Raw genomic sequence first — 16,486 nt, forward strand, 5'->3', positions numbered from 1 at the left:
TGTAGCTTGCCTTTTCATTTTCTTAATTTTTGAAATGCAAAAGTTGTTACTGTAATAAAGTCTAAAATACCTTTTTTTTTCTCTTTTGGATTGTATTTTTGGTATCAGATCTAAGAAACCTTTCTCTAAGAATACACACATTTTCTTCTATGTTTTCACCTAAGAGTTTTACAGTTTTAACTCTTATATAGGTCTATCATCCATTTTGAGTTAATTTTTGTACATGGTATGAGGTAGAGGTCTAAGTTTATTCTTTTCCCTGTGGAAAGTTGTCCTAAGACTATTTGTTGAAAAAACTATTTCTTGCCACTGAATTATCTTGGTATTCTTCTTAAAAATCAACTGTCCATAAGTGTTAGGGTTTATTTCTTTTTTTTTTTAATATTTTATTTATGTGACAGAGAGAGAGAGAGATCATAGGTAGGCAGAGAAAGAGGGGGAAGCAGGCTTCCTGCTGAGCAGAGATCTTGATGTGGGGCTCGATCCCAGGACCCTGAGATCATGACCTGAGCCGAAGGCAGAGGCTTAACCCACTGAGGCACCCAGGTGCCCCATTAAGGTTTATTTCTTAACTATCAATTATATCTTATTGAGCTATATGTTTATCCTTATGCCAGTATTACAGTGTCTTGATTACTGTGGCTCTATGGTAAGATTTGAAATCAGAAGTGTGAATAATCCAATTATATTCTTCTTATTCAAGACTGTTCTGGCTATTTTAGGGTGGCCTCCATTGATGCTGAAATCAACCTTTAGATGTACTGCCCTATTGTTAATAACCATAAATAGTAGTAAATCATTGTGGTTTTTATTTGTATTACCTAATGATTAATGATGGGATTAATCTTTGTTTTGGTCTCAAGCAGTTTGAATAGGACATATCTAGGTATGGATCTTTTTAAGTAGTATGCTCTAAAATTCCATTATGATTAATATACAGTGTTATATTACTTTCAGGTATGCAATATGATTCAATATATTACTCAGTGCTCATCACAGTAAATGTATTCTTAATGCTCTTCATCTATTTTACCCACCCCTCAGCCATGTCTCCTCTGGCAACGACCAGTTTATACTCTATAGTTAAAAGTTTTTTATCTTCATTGGTTTCTTAAATTTCACATATGAATGAAATCATAAGGTATTTGTCTTTCTCTAACGGATGGATCTAACAGGTATGGATCTTTTCAAATTTTTTTCTTTTCTTGGGGATTTGCTGAGTTTCTTGAATCTGTTAATGTTTTTCATCCAGTTGGATGACTGGTTTTTTTTTTCAGTCATTGTTTCTTTTTTTTCCTGTTTGTCTCCCTCCTTTCCATTTGAGATTCCTAATACACATGTGTTGGTGTGCTTAATATTGTTCCACAAATCTTTGAGGCTCTGCTTATTTTTCTTCAATCTGTTTTCATTCTGTCTTTAAAAAATAACTATTGGGGTACCTGGGTGGCTCAGTGGGTTAAAGCCGCTGCCTTCGGCTCAGGTCATGATCCCAGGGTTCTGGGATCGAGCCCCGCATCGGGCTTTCTGCTCGGCGGCGAGCCTGCTTCCTCCTCTCTCTCTGCCTGCCTCTCTGCCTACTTGTGATCTCTGTCAAATAAATAAATAAAATATTAAAAAAAAACTATTGATTTATCTTCAAAGTTCACTGATTTTTATCTGCCATCTCAAATGTGCTGTTGAGCTCATCTAAAGAATGTTTCACTTATTAAATATTGTTTTGATTCTAAAATTTTCATTTGGTTTTCTTTTTTGTAGTTTGTTTCTCTACTGAGATTGCCAATTTGTTGGGGCTCCTGGATGGCCCCCTGCCTTAGGCTCAGGTCATGATCCCAGGGTCCTGGGATGGATCCCCACATCTGGCTCCTTGCTTGGCCAGGAGCCTGCCTTCTCCCCCGTCCTCTACCTGCCTGAAGCTCCCCCTGCTTGTGCGCACGCTCGATCTGTCAAAAAAAAAAAATCAATAAAATCCTTTAAAATAAAGAGATTGCCTATTTTTTGATACAGTTATATTTTCTTTTAATTCTCTGAACATATTTAAAATAGCTGCTTTGAAGTCTTAGCTATATTTAACATTTGGACCCACTTAGAACCAACCGGTTCTATTGACTATTATTTTTTCCTGAGAGTAGATTTCACCCTCCTGTTTTTTACATAACCCATATTTTTTGGTTAAAACTTAAACTTTGTAGACAACATATTGTAGAAACTCTGGATGTGGTTTTACTTTTTTCTGAAGTTTTTTATTTTTAAATTAGCTTGCTTAAATTGTGAGATCTGTTTTCTCCATGGTATGCAGCTGCTGTTGTCCCTTCCCAGTTTTTTTATTACTTATTTTTATATTTTAGCCTGGTTTACTAATAGTTATGCTATACCTGCACAGCTCAATGATATATGATTTCAGCAGACACTGCTCAAACACCTTAAACTTATAAGGCATCTACCTTCTCATCAATTTGTGTGTGTATTGGTGGGGGAGGTTGTGTACCTAGTCCCTCCACCCTACCCATGACTTTGCTTTCCCTGGTTTCAGTCACCATAGTCAACCACAGTCTGGATCCCCCTTATGATGTATCAGGAGGTCAATAGTAGCCTCACGCTATGTCACAATGCCCACATCACTCGCTTCACTTCATCTCATCAAATAAGCATTTAATCATCTCATTTCATCACAAGAAAAAGAAAGTTGAGTATACTATGACAAGACTTTTTGAGAAAGAGATCATATATCTTTTATTACAATACACTGTTGAAATTGTTCTATGTAAATCATTGTTGTTAATCTCTTGTGCCTAATTTATAAATCAAACTTTATCACAGATATGTATATATAAGAAACAACAGTATATATAGGATTCAGTATTACCTGTGGTTTCAGGCAGCCGCTGGGGTTCTTGGTAGTATCCCCCAGGATAAGGAGGGACTATTGGATTTAATGTTGCAGCCAGTTCTCTTTTATAGTTTCACTCGTTACTGGGTTCTCTAGGGTCTTCCCTGAACAAGTGTAGGTTCTCATTCAGCCAAGGATATATGGAGAATTTATCTCAGCCCTTCCATGGCTCTTTCATTTTTAAAATCTACCTAAGTAAGTTACTAGTTGGTTCATCACTTGCCCCAACAAGGACTGCAACCTTGGGGCAGCAAAATTATTGATTTTCCCCATTTGTTTCCTACTAGGTTTGGCACTTTTAGCTGACAAAGCTTCCAATTTTTACCCTCTGCCCCAAATCAAGTCTACCCTCAAGCAGCAAAACTACTACATCCTCACTCTAGTAAAATTATAGTTCTTGCCATTTAAACAAGCAGAGAAGAGGGAGAAAGAACAGGAACAGCCCTTGGATGAAGGTACCACAAACTCCAGTTGTTCTTATCCAAAGCCCGAGCTGTTTTTCAATAATACACATTTCTGTCTTCAATTTCCAGTGTTGTGAAAGGTGGTTTTTTGACAATTTTGTCCAGTTTTTATACTTGCTTTTCTAAATAGGATCTGTGACTTCATGCCACCAAAGACAGAAATTGCCTAGATAAGCTTTTATACTTAAAAATGTATGTACATACCCACAAATCTGTAGTAAATTGTTTCACAGGTTGGGAATATACAGTCTGAGCATTAAGATATTGTTGAAATTAAGAGACTTTCATACAATACCAGATTACTGACTGAAACTAAATTTAGGTTATCAGAAACAATTTGTATTTAATAACTTGATGTCTTGCATATGTCATATTATAACATGGTTCATCTCAGACTATACCAAACAAAAAAAGCAGATTAAAAAACACATCCAGTATAATATTCTAAAATATATGCATACATAAACATATATATATATATATATATGCAAAACACAAGAAACTGAAACTGAAATAACATGCTTACAGGATTAAGGGTATCATAATTTGAATAGTAGGAAGAATTACAAGTACTATTTTCCCTCTGTATTTAGAAAAATTGCCAAATTCTGTAAATATGAATTATGTTTGTAATACTAAAAAAATATATATTTTTAAAGACAGAAAAAGGCTATATACATCATCTACTTAATCAGGCCCAAGTCATACACTGAAATTAAAGCAGTTTCACATCTTTAAAATAGAAAAATTAATTTATATGGAAATCTTATTGTATTATTTTAGAATACTTCTAAAGTTAGAAAGTTAATACATACAGAAAAAATTTTATCATTTTGTTTCTCTGGGTATGAAAGCAGGTTTTGATAAAATATCGTCAAAATAGGTACACACCATACTAAAGTGGCTACTGTAGGTGGCAACATTCATTTACATATTCAATTTCTGGCATATTCATTTAAAAATTAATTCTATCAGTACATGGAAGTATCTTATATTTAGTTAACTATTTCAAGCAACTTCTCCTATAGCTCATTATCATAAAATTACATTTTTGTTATCTTAAATATTATTTCTATGATCAATTTCATTCCTTTAAGGACTTACCTTTGCTGCATGATATGTACTAGCTTCAAGTAAATCTTCTTTTTTAGCTTCTTTGGCAAGGAGGTTAAATCGACTTAACATTGCAGCTTTACAAAGCCGACTTGCCATTGACACACCACTTTTAAATGGGGAACTAAAGTAGAAAGGAATGAAACATCCACTAACTATTATTCAAGAATTTATGTTGACAATTGTAGAGATTAAAATCAACACAGAATCTACAAATACTTTTCTAAACTATATACAATGAAGATAGTGATTTTTACACAAAAATGTTCTGAATATTTGCTTTCTTTTGTTAACTTACAGCTTAAATTATTCTAAGTGTTGCATTAAAAATTAAAGATGGTGGATACTGGAACAGTTTATTGTTTGAAGCAAAATTAATCTATGTTGATTCAAATAAGGAGAGTGGTTGTAGCAGAATTGACTGGAAAAAGGCACAGGAATATTTTCTGGAATGATGAAAATGTCCTATATTTTAATGAGGTGATGGTTATACAGGCGTATACATAGATCAAAAGTCATTAACTATATAGTACATTTCACTGTATGTAAATTTGAACTTACTAAATATATATATATATATATTGACCTTCCTTCCGCCTATGTATACATATGTGCATGAAGATATATTTTTGTTTCTAATAAAAGTGGATCCATAGACCATGAAATTTTTTGCTATAACTCTCATTATATCTTAGTTGTTCTTGTATTCACAAAAATTGTCCAAATCCTTCACTCACCCCCATACTTTTTTATTGTGTTATGTTAGTCACCATACAGTACACCATCAGTTTTTGATGTAGTGTTCCAAGACTCATTGTTTATGTAGAACACCCAGTGCTCCATACAGTATGTGCCCTCCTTAATATCCACCATGAGGCTCACCACCCCTCAAAACCCTCAGTTTGTTTCTTAGAGTCCACAGTCTCTCATGGTTCATCTCCCCCTTCCAATATCCCCTCCCTTCTCTTTGCCCTTCCTTCTCTAATGTCCTCCATGTTATTCCTTATGTTCCACAAGCAAAACCATATAATTTACTTTCTCTGCTTGACTTATTTCACTCAGCATAATCTTGCCCACTCCCATCCATGTTGATGCAAAAGTTGGGTATTCATCCTTTCTGATGGATGAGTAATATTGCATTATATGTATATATGTACCACATCTTCTTCAGCCATTTATCTGTTGAAGGGCATCTTGGTTCTTTCCACAGTTTGGCTATTGCGGATATTGCTGCTGTGAAAATTGGGGTACATATGGCCCCTCTTTTCACTATATCTGTATCTTCGTGGTAAATAACCAGTAGTGCAAATGCAGGGTCATAAGGTAGCTCGATTTTTCATTTTTTGAGGAATCTCCACACTGTTCAAAGTGGCTGCACCAACTTGCATTCCCACCAACAGTATAAGAGGATTCCCCTTTCTCCACATCCTTTCCAACATTTGTTGCTTCTTGCCTTGTTAATTTTTGACATTCTAACTGGTATAAGGTAATAATTCAATGTGGTTTTGATCTGAATTTCCCTGATGGCTAATGATAATGAACATTTTTTCATGTGTCTGTTAGCCATTTGTATGTCTTCTTTGGAGAAATGTCTGTGAATGTCTTCTGCTCATTTCTTGACTGGATTTTTTGGTTTTGGGATGTTGAATTTGTTGAGTTCTTTATAGATTTTGGATACTAGCCCTTGATCTGATATGTCATTTGCAAATATCATCTCCCATTCCATAGGCTGCCTTTTAGGTTTGTTTCCTTTGCTGTGCAGAAGCTTTTTATCTCGATGAAATCCCAATAGTTCATTTTTACTTTTGTTTCCCTCGCCTATGGAGACTGTCAGTAGAAAGTTGCTGAGGCTGAGGTCAAAGAGGTTGCTGTCTGTGTTCCCCTCTAGGATTTCAATGGATTACTGTCTCATATTTAAGGCTTTCATCTATTTTGAATTTATTTTTGTGTATGGTTTTAAGAAAGTGGTCTATTTTCATTCTTCTGCATGTTTCTATTCAGTTTTCCCAAAGCCATTTGTTGAGGAAATTGTCTTTTTTTCCCTTTGGATATTCTTTCCTGATTTGTTGAAAATTAGCTGGCTGACTATAGAGTTGAGGGTCTACCTCTGGGTTCTCACATTGCTTCTATCTTTTAGAATTTGAGATTCTCTTTGTGTCCTAACATAGGATCTGTTTTTTTTTTCAATATTCTATATTCAATATTCTATAGGTTCTTCAAAAGTAGGTGTATTTTATGTTTTTACGGTGCAGAGTTTTGTGTAAGTTAATCAAATCTACCTTTTTGTTATTTAAAAACACTATATCCTTCCTTATTGTGTTGTCTATCTGATCATGAACTGAAAGGTCAATTACTGTCTCAACTAGTAGTGGATTTCTATTTTTCCTCCTCTTCTGTAACGTATGCTTTATGAATGTTGATACTATGCTATTTGTTGAATAGATAACCATAACTATTCTTTCTTCCTTGTGAATCACACATTTTAATAATAGTTTCCTCTGCCTTATGTAATGCTTTGGAGCTGAACAATGTCTTGTCTAATATTTAGATCACATCTGCTCTTTTCATTTGTACCATTTAGCTATAATAAGTTAATTAAGCTCATTGTACATTAATTTCAGCTTTGTTATGCTCATATTTTATCTGTTCTCAATAAAAGACTTTTTAATTTTTTATCAAAGAATTGTTTTGTCTGTGTATAGCTTGTTCATTAACAGCTGATTCGAGGTAAGAATAGTGTAATTCACACTAGCTGAAGTAATCAATAGTGTGCCTAAGTTCATAATGAGAAACATTTGTATGTGGTCTTAGTTTAAACCCATCTTTCAGAAAGAAAGCAGTTTAGGCATTTAAAATTTTAACATTATTCATTACCTCATTATAAATGTATGGTCATACTAAAAGTACAGTTTTAGTTTTACTCGATAATCAATGGCAAGGATGTTATAAAGAAATGTCTTAAAGGCATAGCATATTATGGTTACTGACAAGGGCTTTGGAAATAAAATGTCCAGATATGAATCTCAGGTGTGTTACTATTTGGGAGACTTTAAAAAAGATACTAAACCTAGCTTGAATCAATTTATCTGTAAAAGAGCAACACTACCACCTCATCTACAGTTATTGTAAGAAGGCAGCATAAACATAGTATATCAGCTCTCACATTCAAGTATATATAAGTAATATTTGAAAACACATGTCAAAATACAGGTTCTTAGAATTAGATAGAGAAATTCAGATTCAGTAAGAGGAATTTTTAAAACAAAACATTATATGACTCTAGTGTTAATTAAAATCATGAAATGATACTTAGAAAAATAAAGGTTCTGGAGACTGATTTTAAATACTCTCTCCATACAACTTACTATGTAATTTCAGTAAGTTACAGAACTTCTCCAGGTCTGTCTTCTCATCAGGGAAAAAAAAAATATTCTTTTTTTTTTTTTTAATTAGTACAATGCCTACAAAACAGTCACACTCAATCATTATTAATGCTCAAAATTCAAAAAACTGAACTCAGAATAATTTTAAAAGTTCCATTAAAATGAATTTTTACTTAATATTTTTAAGGATTTTGTTTTGTTTTTATTACAGTATAGACAGATGGGAGGTAGATTTATTGTGAAGCTTAACCTTCTGGGCCCCTTACACTTGCACAGGACCCTTCCAAATACAGCTGACCTTTAAACAACACAGGTTTAAACTGCACAGGCCCATTTATATGCACATTTTTTCCTGATAAATACAGTACTGTAAATACATTTTCTCTTTTAAGATTTTTTTTCAGTTTTTATTTAAATTCCAGTTAGTCAACACAGTGTAATATTAGTTTCAGGTGTACAATTCAGTGATTCAACACTTATATCCAACAACCAGTGCTCATCACAAGTGTCCTACTTAAATATGTGATTTTAAAAGAAATTAATAATGCTAACCTTTCAGTGATTTTTCCACTTAGGCCATCCACAATCTCCAAAGAAATGTCCCCCTGAGCCCAATTCAGACTCAGGGATTTATATTCCAAGTTCGTGTGAAGTGGATATGCAGCAGGTACTAAACTAACATGAGGTCTGTTGACCAAATAAAACATTGGAAGTTTTGAAGTGAGTGCATCATCAACACGTTGCTTTATAGCAATTTCTAAACCTCTAGTATCACTGCAATTCCCATCACCTAGAAAGTAAAAACAAAACACCCAGAAGTTCAATATCAATAGACAAAAAAAAAAAAAAACAAAAAAAAACAGTCTAAAGTCTATTTATTTTTTTCTTGCAACCTATCCTTTCCTACTTCTCAGCAGCTACTTCTGTATTTTTTTACCAGAACGAGGACAAAGTAACAATGGTCATAATTTCCATTAAAAAAAAGTCTACAGAAAATAACAAATCAACATTCCAGTGACTAAAAGTGAAGAGCCAGAACTGACCCAGAAAAAAATATAGTGCTTCTTACAAGGTTCTGTCAGAAAGAACTGGTTCATCCTGTCTTGAATTCTCAGATTACAACAAGAAACTACAAATAATATAAGAAATAAATGTGGCTGAGAAATGGTTGGTGAGATTAAGTTATTTTTCCACATCTATGAGCCACAAATTACAACTACTCCAGTACCACAGTGTTCCATTTTCACAAAACAATTTACATAATGACCATTTCTGGTTACAGTTGTGGCTAATATCAAAATCTTTGCGTTTTCAGTTATAATAATTGTTGGAAGAATGCTAAAAAAAAAGGTGTAATATCATTAGTGTAGTATAATATAGTGGATTGATCAAACTTAAAATAGAAGTTGGACAAGTCATTCCTATTTAAAAATTAGTAATTCAAAATTGGATCTCTTTTCTCCTTAAAGGGTCAGAAGTTCTCTCAAAGACACATTTTACATACCACTAAACATTATATCACAAAGTTTTGTTTCCACACATTGGAACTGCTGAGGTGGCTAGTGGTTTTACACTATGATTATTTGGAAACTAGAAAATTATGTAAAAAGAACATGAGTTACTGCTGACACCCTTTTTCTAAGCACTCCTTTGTGTTTTTTTTTTTAATCTCAGTACAGTTAACATACAGTGTTAAATTAGTTTCAGGTATATAATATATGGATTCAACAATTCTATATATTACTTGGCACTCATCAAGATGTGTACTCTAAATCCCCATCACGTATTTCACCCTTCCCCCCTCTCTCTGTTCTCTACAGTTAAGAGTCTATTTTCTGGTTTGTCTTTTTTTTTTTTTTCCTTGTTTCTGAAATTCCACATGAGTTAAACCATAGGTATTTGCCTTTCTCTGATTTATTTCATTTAGCATTATACCCTCTAGATACATCCATGCTTTTGCAAATGCCAAGATTTCATTCTTTTTGATGGCTGAGTAATATTGTATGTATATGCCACATCTTCTTTATTCATGTATCAGTAGACACTAAGTATTCCTTTGAACAACCCAAATTAAGAAATACTGAGAAATTAAGACTAGTTAAAAATATGCTTGGGCACACAAAAAAAGATATGCTTGGGCACAAATAGTTGAAAAGAAGTAAGGTCTATGGAATAGTCACTGTGTCTATAATGAACAGAAGACATGGATTCAAAAGAAAATGTTACATATTACACACTGTGCTACAGAATAAATGTGTCCCAATAAAATTAATAGGTTAAAACCTTTCCAATGAGATAGTAGGCCTTTGTGAGTTACCCTTAAAAAGAGGCTCTCATCCCTGCTACAGTATCAGTGAAATTTTTATTGTAGCAGCCCAAACAGATTAAGACATACTGTAATGAGATAATGGCACTGTTTGTGCCTAAAATACCAAGATACATGTGGGAAAAAACAAAAAAATGGAATTTGTAAGTCAAATTCCATTTGGGATTTCTTACATACCAAACTGTTTCACCAAAATGTTTCAATATGGTGGTATAACAGCAGTAATGTAATAGAAAAAAGTATATTAATATTAGAAATTTTACTTTTTCCCTTTATATGTTTACACTTTAACTATTAACTACATCCAAAGTATGGTTTTGGTTATACCTTGAGGCTACATCTTGTTCCTGGAAAAATACAGCTCTAAAACTGTCATATAATAGGGAAAGTTTGATTTATCTCGAGTCCTCTAAAATAACATGAAGCCCTAAGGTAAAGTCAAAAATTAAATCTAATCGAGGACCATAGCTGACCTGACTGGACACTCTTTTATACAGAAAAGATTCTGAGGAGATTAATCTACCATAAGTGTAATGTAAGTCAGCAGAAATGGTTGCTGAAACAGCTATTAAAAACTGAGAATGCATGAGTAAGAATATAATATATAAATCAAAGAATCAAACATTAAAGAACTATGCACTGGTCTTACATCTGGAACAGCATTAGTCTGAGGTATTACATTTTAACACCACCACCCATATATTACAGAACATCCAGAGAAAACAATTCAAGTTCCTGTGAAACACAAATGTGTGGCTAGGAGAAGACATAAAGGCAAGAAGCATCTTGCCTTTGTATTCATAATGCTCACTCTGTATTTTATTGCATGAATGGTACCCCTGAGAATAATGCGATGGTATACAACACCTAGCATACAGTAGGTGGCTTAATAAGTACCTGATGAAAAAAGAATATAAAAGATTAGATTATCAGAGACCAGTAATTATCAATCCTGGGTGCACATTAGAATCTTGAGGGGTTGGGATATTAATACCAATGCCATTCTCACATTATCTTAAAAGCTTCCTGGGTTAGCATAAAATACAACAAGCATACAAAATAAAATTTATTTTTCAAGTGTTCTGGGCAGAATTAGTTTTAAGTAGAAAAAGAGCACTTTCAAAAACAAATCATGCTGATTCAAACTGTTTTATTTATGAAACATTTACTGACCCCCCCCCCCAGCACAAACTGGACCAAGATGAGTGTGTCAAAGAACCTGCTTTCAAGAATGTCAAGTTTAACAGACAAAGCAGTGAGATTCTAGTCACTTGCTATGCTCAGACAAAGCTATCAGAGCTCAATTTAATACAAAAAGCAGCAGCATGAGAAGTTATAAAACTGGTTTTGAGTCCAGGCTCTGCCAATAGGCAGACTGACTGACTTGGGGCAATTATTTTACTAACACTAACAATTACTAACAGTAATTAATTACTGATCTTAAAAAAAAAAAAGAAACAAATACAGAATCTCTCAGGTTATCAAATGTTTCTTTAAAGTCCATGAACTATGTTTAAAACAGATTCTTTCACTAGGAGGGAATTAGCAATTGTTATTCTTTATAATCCAAATGTACAATTTAAATTAGTGTATTAAAGGAAGTGGACAGAAATACCTCTGTACAAACACTCTTGAAATTTTTAGACAGATGATCATACCATAATAGAATACCAAATTTTCAAAATACACCTTAAAAACCTTAAAAATTAAAAAATTAAAATCCAGCTCTTAAGTACTTAAGCAAAGTGGAATTTCTTCTTTATATGGATTTTTAAAAAGATTTTATTTTTTTATTTATTAGAGAGTACATGTGCATGAAAAGGGGCCAGGGCAGAGGGAGAGAATCTCGAGCAGACTAGACACTGAGCACAGAGCCCCATAATGGGGCTGGATAGCTACAACCCTGAGATCATGACCTGAGCCAAACTCAGAGTCAGACACTTACTGACTGAGCCACCCAGGAAATCCTACTTTGGATTATTTTCCTTTCAATAATAGTAAATGTCTTTTTAGCAAGCCTAAGACTTTTTTCCTAAAAAAGAATACTACCACCATTAAGTGATAAAATGAATATCTAAGAACACTCACAGCATAAAATTGGCTTCTGTAAATTTTCTAAAAAGTTAAGTAAGTTGATATATAATGAATACTCTTCCCACTGGTAACAGATCTAATAAATAAGGTTTTTAAGAATTTTAAATAAAGACCTGTAAAAGATTTCATAAGAATTATGAGAGAACAGGATGATGTAATTATCCTCAAAGAATTAGATTTAACTTATATTGTCAGTACAGAATTACAGGGAAGCAAATTTCAATTCTAAATAAGGAGGGGTTTTTTTTTTCTTTAAACAACTGGGGCTATTCAATTAATAGAACAGATTGGTTTTAAATCCTATACTTCACATTATATTTTAACACCACTACCCATATATTACAGTTTTAAAATAGGGTTAGATGATACTCTATCAGGAATGGTATAAAATGAGTTTACTTACTAAGTGAGAAGCTCTACTAGACTACAAATAAAGTTCAGTGAACTCTGAAGGTTCTTTTTGCTCTCTAAATTTCTCCTAGTGTACAGAAACTTTAAATGAATATTTCTCAGAACCATTCACATCATCTGTATCAGAATCACCCAGTGGTGCTCTTACATGTATATTCCTCTGTCTCAAAACTCCCTCCCCCAGAAACAGAATAGAGATCTTTAAGAGGTCCAAAAATTGGCATTTTTAACCAACAACTTAAACACATTAAAATCACTTAGGTTATACCAGGAAGAGCACCAATTAGCTTAAGATGTGTCCCACAAAAATGCTAAGAAAGAGAACAGAAACAATTTTACAAAGTCTATAGTGTTTTTATTGCTACCTGGTATTCCCCATTGCTAGGAGCAAGAGGACACTCAAAATGACAAGAGATTTAATTTTTAAGCTGCTGTCTCAAACCACTAGCTAAATGCTAAATAATTTTATAAGAGCCTATATCCATCCTTTTAAGAAACTAAATATATTATGGAGTCATGTCATATAATGACAAGTTTTACAGTATTTTCTTCACCAAACTCAGAGAAAGCTGTGATACTAGAGACAGCATAGACAATTCTTATATACTTAATAGACATTCAAGAAAAAAGGCCTTTCTTAAAGGAGATTGAGAAAAGTTTAAATCCTGAAAGAGTATGAGACCTAAAAGAAAACAAGGCAAAGAAATTCAGTAAGCAAATTAAATCTAAGAAATGTGCCACCTACAATATGTATTTGGAATAAGATGATTTAGAAGTAACTCTTTTGAGGGTAAGAATAACTGGCATTATCATATATTACCAGTGGGAACATGATTTGAAGGGTAACTTAGTAACATTTCTCAAAATTGCAAATGCATACATTTTTGCCTGCGATTCTACTTCCAGAATTCATCTTAGAAATAGATACACTTATACATATGCAAATAATATAAAAAGGTCATTCACTATATCATTTTGGTAGCTGAAAAAAATTGGAAGCAATCTAAAATTCCCTCAACCTACAAGTGGTTAAATACATTATGATACCTTTATACAAAGAAATACCATACAATGAGACACAAATAATAATGAATTCTTTACATACCTGACATGGAAATATTTACAAGATATATTATTAAACAAAAAAAACAAAATGCAGAAAAGTATGAACTGTATTATTTATACAAAATACAAAAAAGAAAAAAGAAAAGAAAAAGAATACACATTTACTACTTTAAGTATAAACTATCTTTGGAAAGAAAAACAACAAACTAGGAAAAAAGAATGCCACAGAAGAAAAATGGGTGCCTGGGGCACTAGGATAGGAGGGAAACTTTTCACTAAAAACCATTCTGAATCCTTTGAATTGTGAATCAAGTAATATATTTTCTATACAAAGAAAATAAGCTTAATTAGAAAATAAATAACCAATTTCCTTTTTACAGTTTATTAAAGCCAAATAAAAATAGCATCTTGTATACACATGGAACTGAAAAAAATATTACTTGTAAGAGAAACTCCCAAGAAATGGGTATAAAATATATAAACAACAAAAAAATCAATGAAAAACAAAACAAAACAAATATCAAGGAGGAAGCAAGATGGTGGAGTAGCAGCAGACTGAAATAGCATTAGGTCCCAGGAGTTCAGCTAGATAGTTACCAAACCATTCTGTACACCTACAAACTCAACAGGAAATAGAAAAGAAGAGCAGCAATTTTAGGAACAGAAAATCGACCACTTTCTGGAAGGTAGGATGTCCAGGGAAGTGAATCCAAAGCAATGTGAAGATAAACCATGGGGGAAGGCTCTGGATCCTGCAAGCAGTGGAGCAGTGGAGCAGTGGAGCACAAAATCAGGACTTTTAGAAGTCTGCTCCATTGAGGGATGGCTCCAGAGGCTAAGTGGGGGTGGAGACTCCACAGGGACAGTGTGATCTCAGGACCCATGGGGTCACAGAAAGACCGGGGGTATCTGAGTGTGGCAGAGCCCCCAAGTATCAGAGCGGGGAAGCCAGCTAAAGAGATGGGAGCCAAGGTGGGGACTCTCAGCTCAGGGTTACCTTAAACCCTGATCCAAGGCAGAGTCGGGCCACTGATCTTCAAGCAGGGACACCACAAGTGGCAGATCTGGAGAGACCCCCTCCCTCCTCCTCTGGAAGAAGCAGCATGTGGGAGCGTGCGGTAAGAATCTGCTGAGTTTGGAGATTCCAAAAGGGGCTCTGCGCCAGAGATAGAAAGGCTTGGTCACAGGTCGAGTAAGCAGAGCGCCGCCAGAGACCACGGAGACAGGAGGGATTGACTGCTTTTCTCTGAGGGCACACTGAGGAGTGGGGCCCCAAGCTCTTGGCTCCTCCAGGCCAGAGACTGGAGGCTGCCATTTTCATTCCCATCCTCCAAAGCTCTACAGAAAGCCTTCAGGGAACAAAAGCTACCAAGAGCAAACCCGACCAGATTACTTAGCTTGGCCCCTGGTAAGGGTGGTGCAATTCTGTCTCTGGCAAAGACATTTGAGAAGAACTGCAACAGGCCCCTCCCCCAGAAGATCAGCAAGAACATCCAGCCAAGACCAAGTTCACCGATAAACGAGAACTGTGGAACTCCAGGATTAGGGGAAAGGAACCTATAGAATTCATAGTTTTTTCCCATGATCCTTCAGTCTTGCAAAGTTAAATTTTTAAATTTTTTTTCTTATTCTATTTTTTTAAATTTTCCTCTTCCACTTTTAACTTTTTTTAACTATTTTATCTTATCAATACTTTTTTTTTAAAAAAAGCTTTTTAAATTTTCAATGTTATAGTCGTATTTTATGCCTTCATTATATTTAACATTATTTTTTGTATACATATAGGTTTTCTTTCCTTAAAATTCTGGGATATAATTTCTTCTAATAGATCAAAATATACCCTAAATCTAGCTCCAGCCTGATGACATTCTCTTCTTTTTTTTCTTTATCCGATAAACTAGCTTATCAATTCCTTTTTAAAAATCTTTTAATTTTCATCTTTACAGTCATAGTCCATCCCTTCATCATGTTTACCCTTATTTCTATACATACAGGTTTTCTTTCTTTAAAATTTTGGAAGGTAGTTTCTTCTAAGAGACCAAAATATACCCATAATCAAGTGGGTGGCTCTGTTCTAGTCACCAGTCTTTTATTTATTTATATATATCTATTTTTTTAACTTTTTTCCCCCTCTTTCTTCCCCCCCCAGTTTCAGGTCTCCTCTGATTTGGTTAGCTTATTATTTTCTAGTGTCTCTGCCACCCTTTTAGTATTTTACTCTCTCATTCATATACTCTTATCTGGATAAAATAACAAGGCAGAAAAACTCACCACAAAAAAAGAAAAAGAGGCAGTATTGATGGCTAGGAACTTAATCGATTAATATGGACATTGGTAGTATGTCAGAACTAGAGTTCAGAATGATGATCTCAAGGTGCTAGCTAGGCTTGAAAAAGGCAGGGAAGATATTAGAGAATCCTTTCTGGAGAAATAAAAGAACTAAAATATAACCAAGTTGAAATAAAAAAAGCTATTAGGGAGGTGCAATCAAAAACGGAGGCTCTTACTGCTAGTATAAATGAGACAAAAGAGAGAATTAGTGATATAGAAGACTAAATGATTGAGAATAAAGGAGGTGAGCAAAAAAGAGACAAACTCCCAGACCACAAGGGGAGAATTCGAGAGATAAGTGATACCACAAGATGAAACAATACTAGAATAAATGGGATCCCAGAAGAAGAAGAAAGAGAGAGAGGGACTGAAGGTATATTGGAGCAAATTATAATAGAGAATTTCCCTAGCA

At 34.1% G+C, this 16,486-nt stretch overlaps 1 protein-coding gene across 4 annotated transcripts in view; it reads right to left on the reverse strand.

Annotated features, from left to right (window-relative positions):
- ADAD1 (adenosine deaminase domain containing 1) overlaps nucleotides 1-16,486 on the reverse strand; it is a 110,286-nt gene that overhangs the window by 64,705 nt on the left and 29,095 nt on the right. For all 4 annotated transcript variants that reach the window (XM_032858293.1, XM_032858283.1, XM_032858275.1 and 1 more), the window contains exons 10-11: nucleotides 8,400-8,637; nucleotides 4,456-4,588 (exon numbers count right to left, since the gene is read on the reverse strand). In XM_032858293.1, the coding sequence (XP_032714184.1) occupies nucleotides 4,456-4,588; nucleotides 8,400-8,637 (371 nt within the window). The remainder of the gene's footprint in view (nucleotides 1-4,455; nucleotides 4,589-8,399; nucleotides 8,638-16,486) is intronic.

The sequence above is a fragment of the Lontra canadensis genome, unplaced genomic scaffold, assembly GCF_010015895.1.
Source record: "Lontra canadensis isolate GAN:19392208 unplaced genomic scaffold, GSC_riverotter_1.0 scaffold1, whole genome shotgun sequence".
NCBI classification, from domain to species: domain Eukaryota; kingdom Metazoa; phylum Chordata; class Mammalia; order Carnivora; family Mustelidae; genus Lontra; species Lontra canadensis.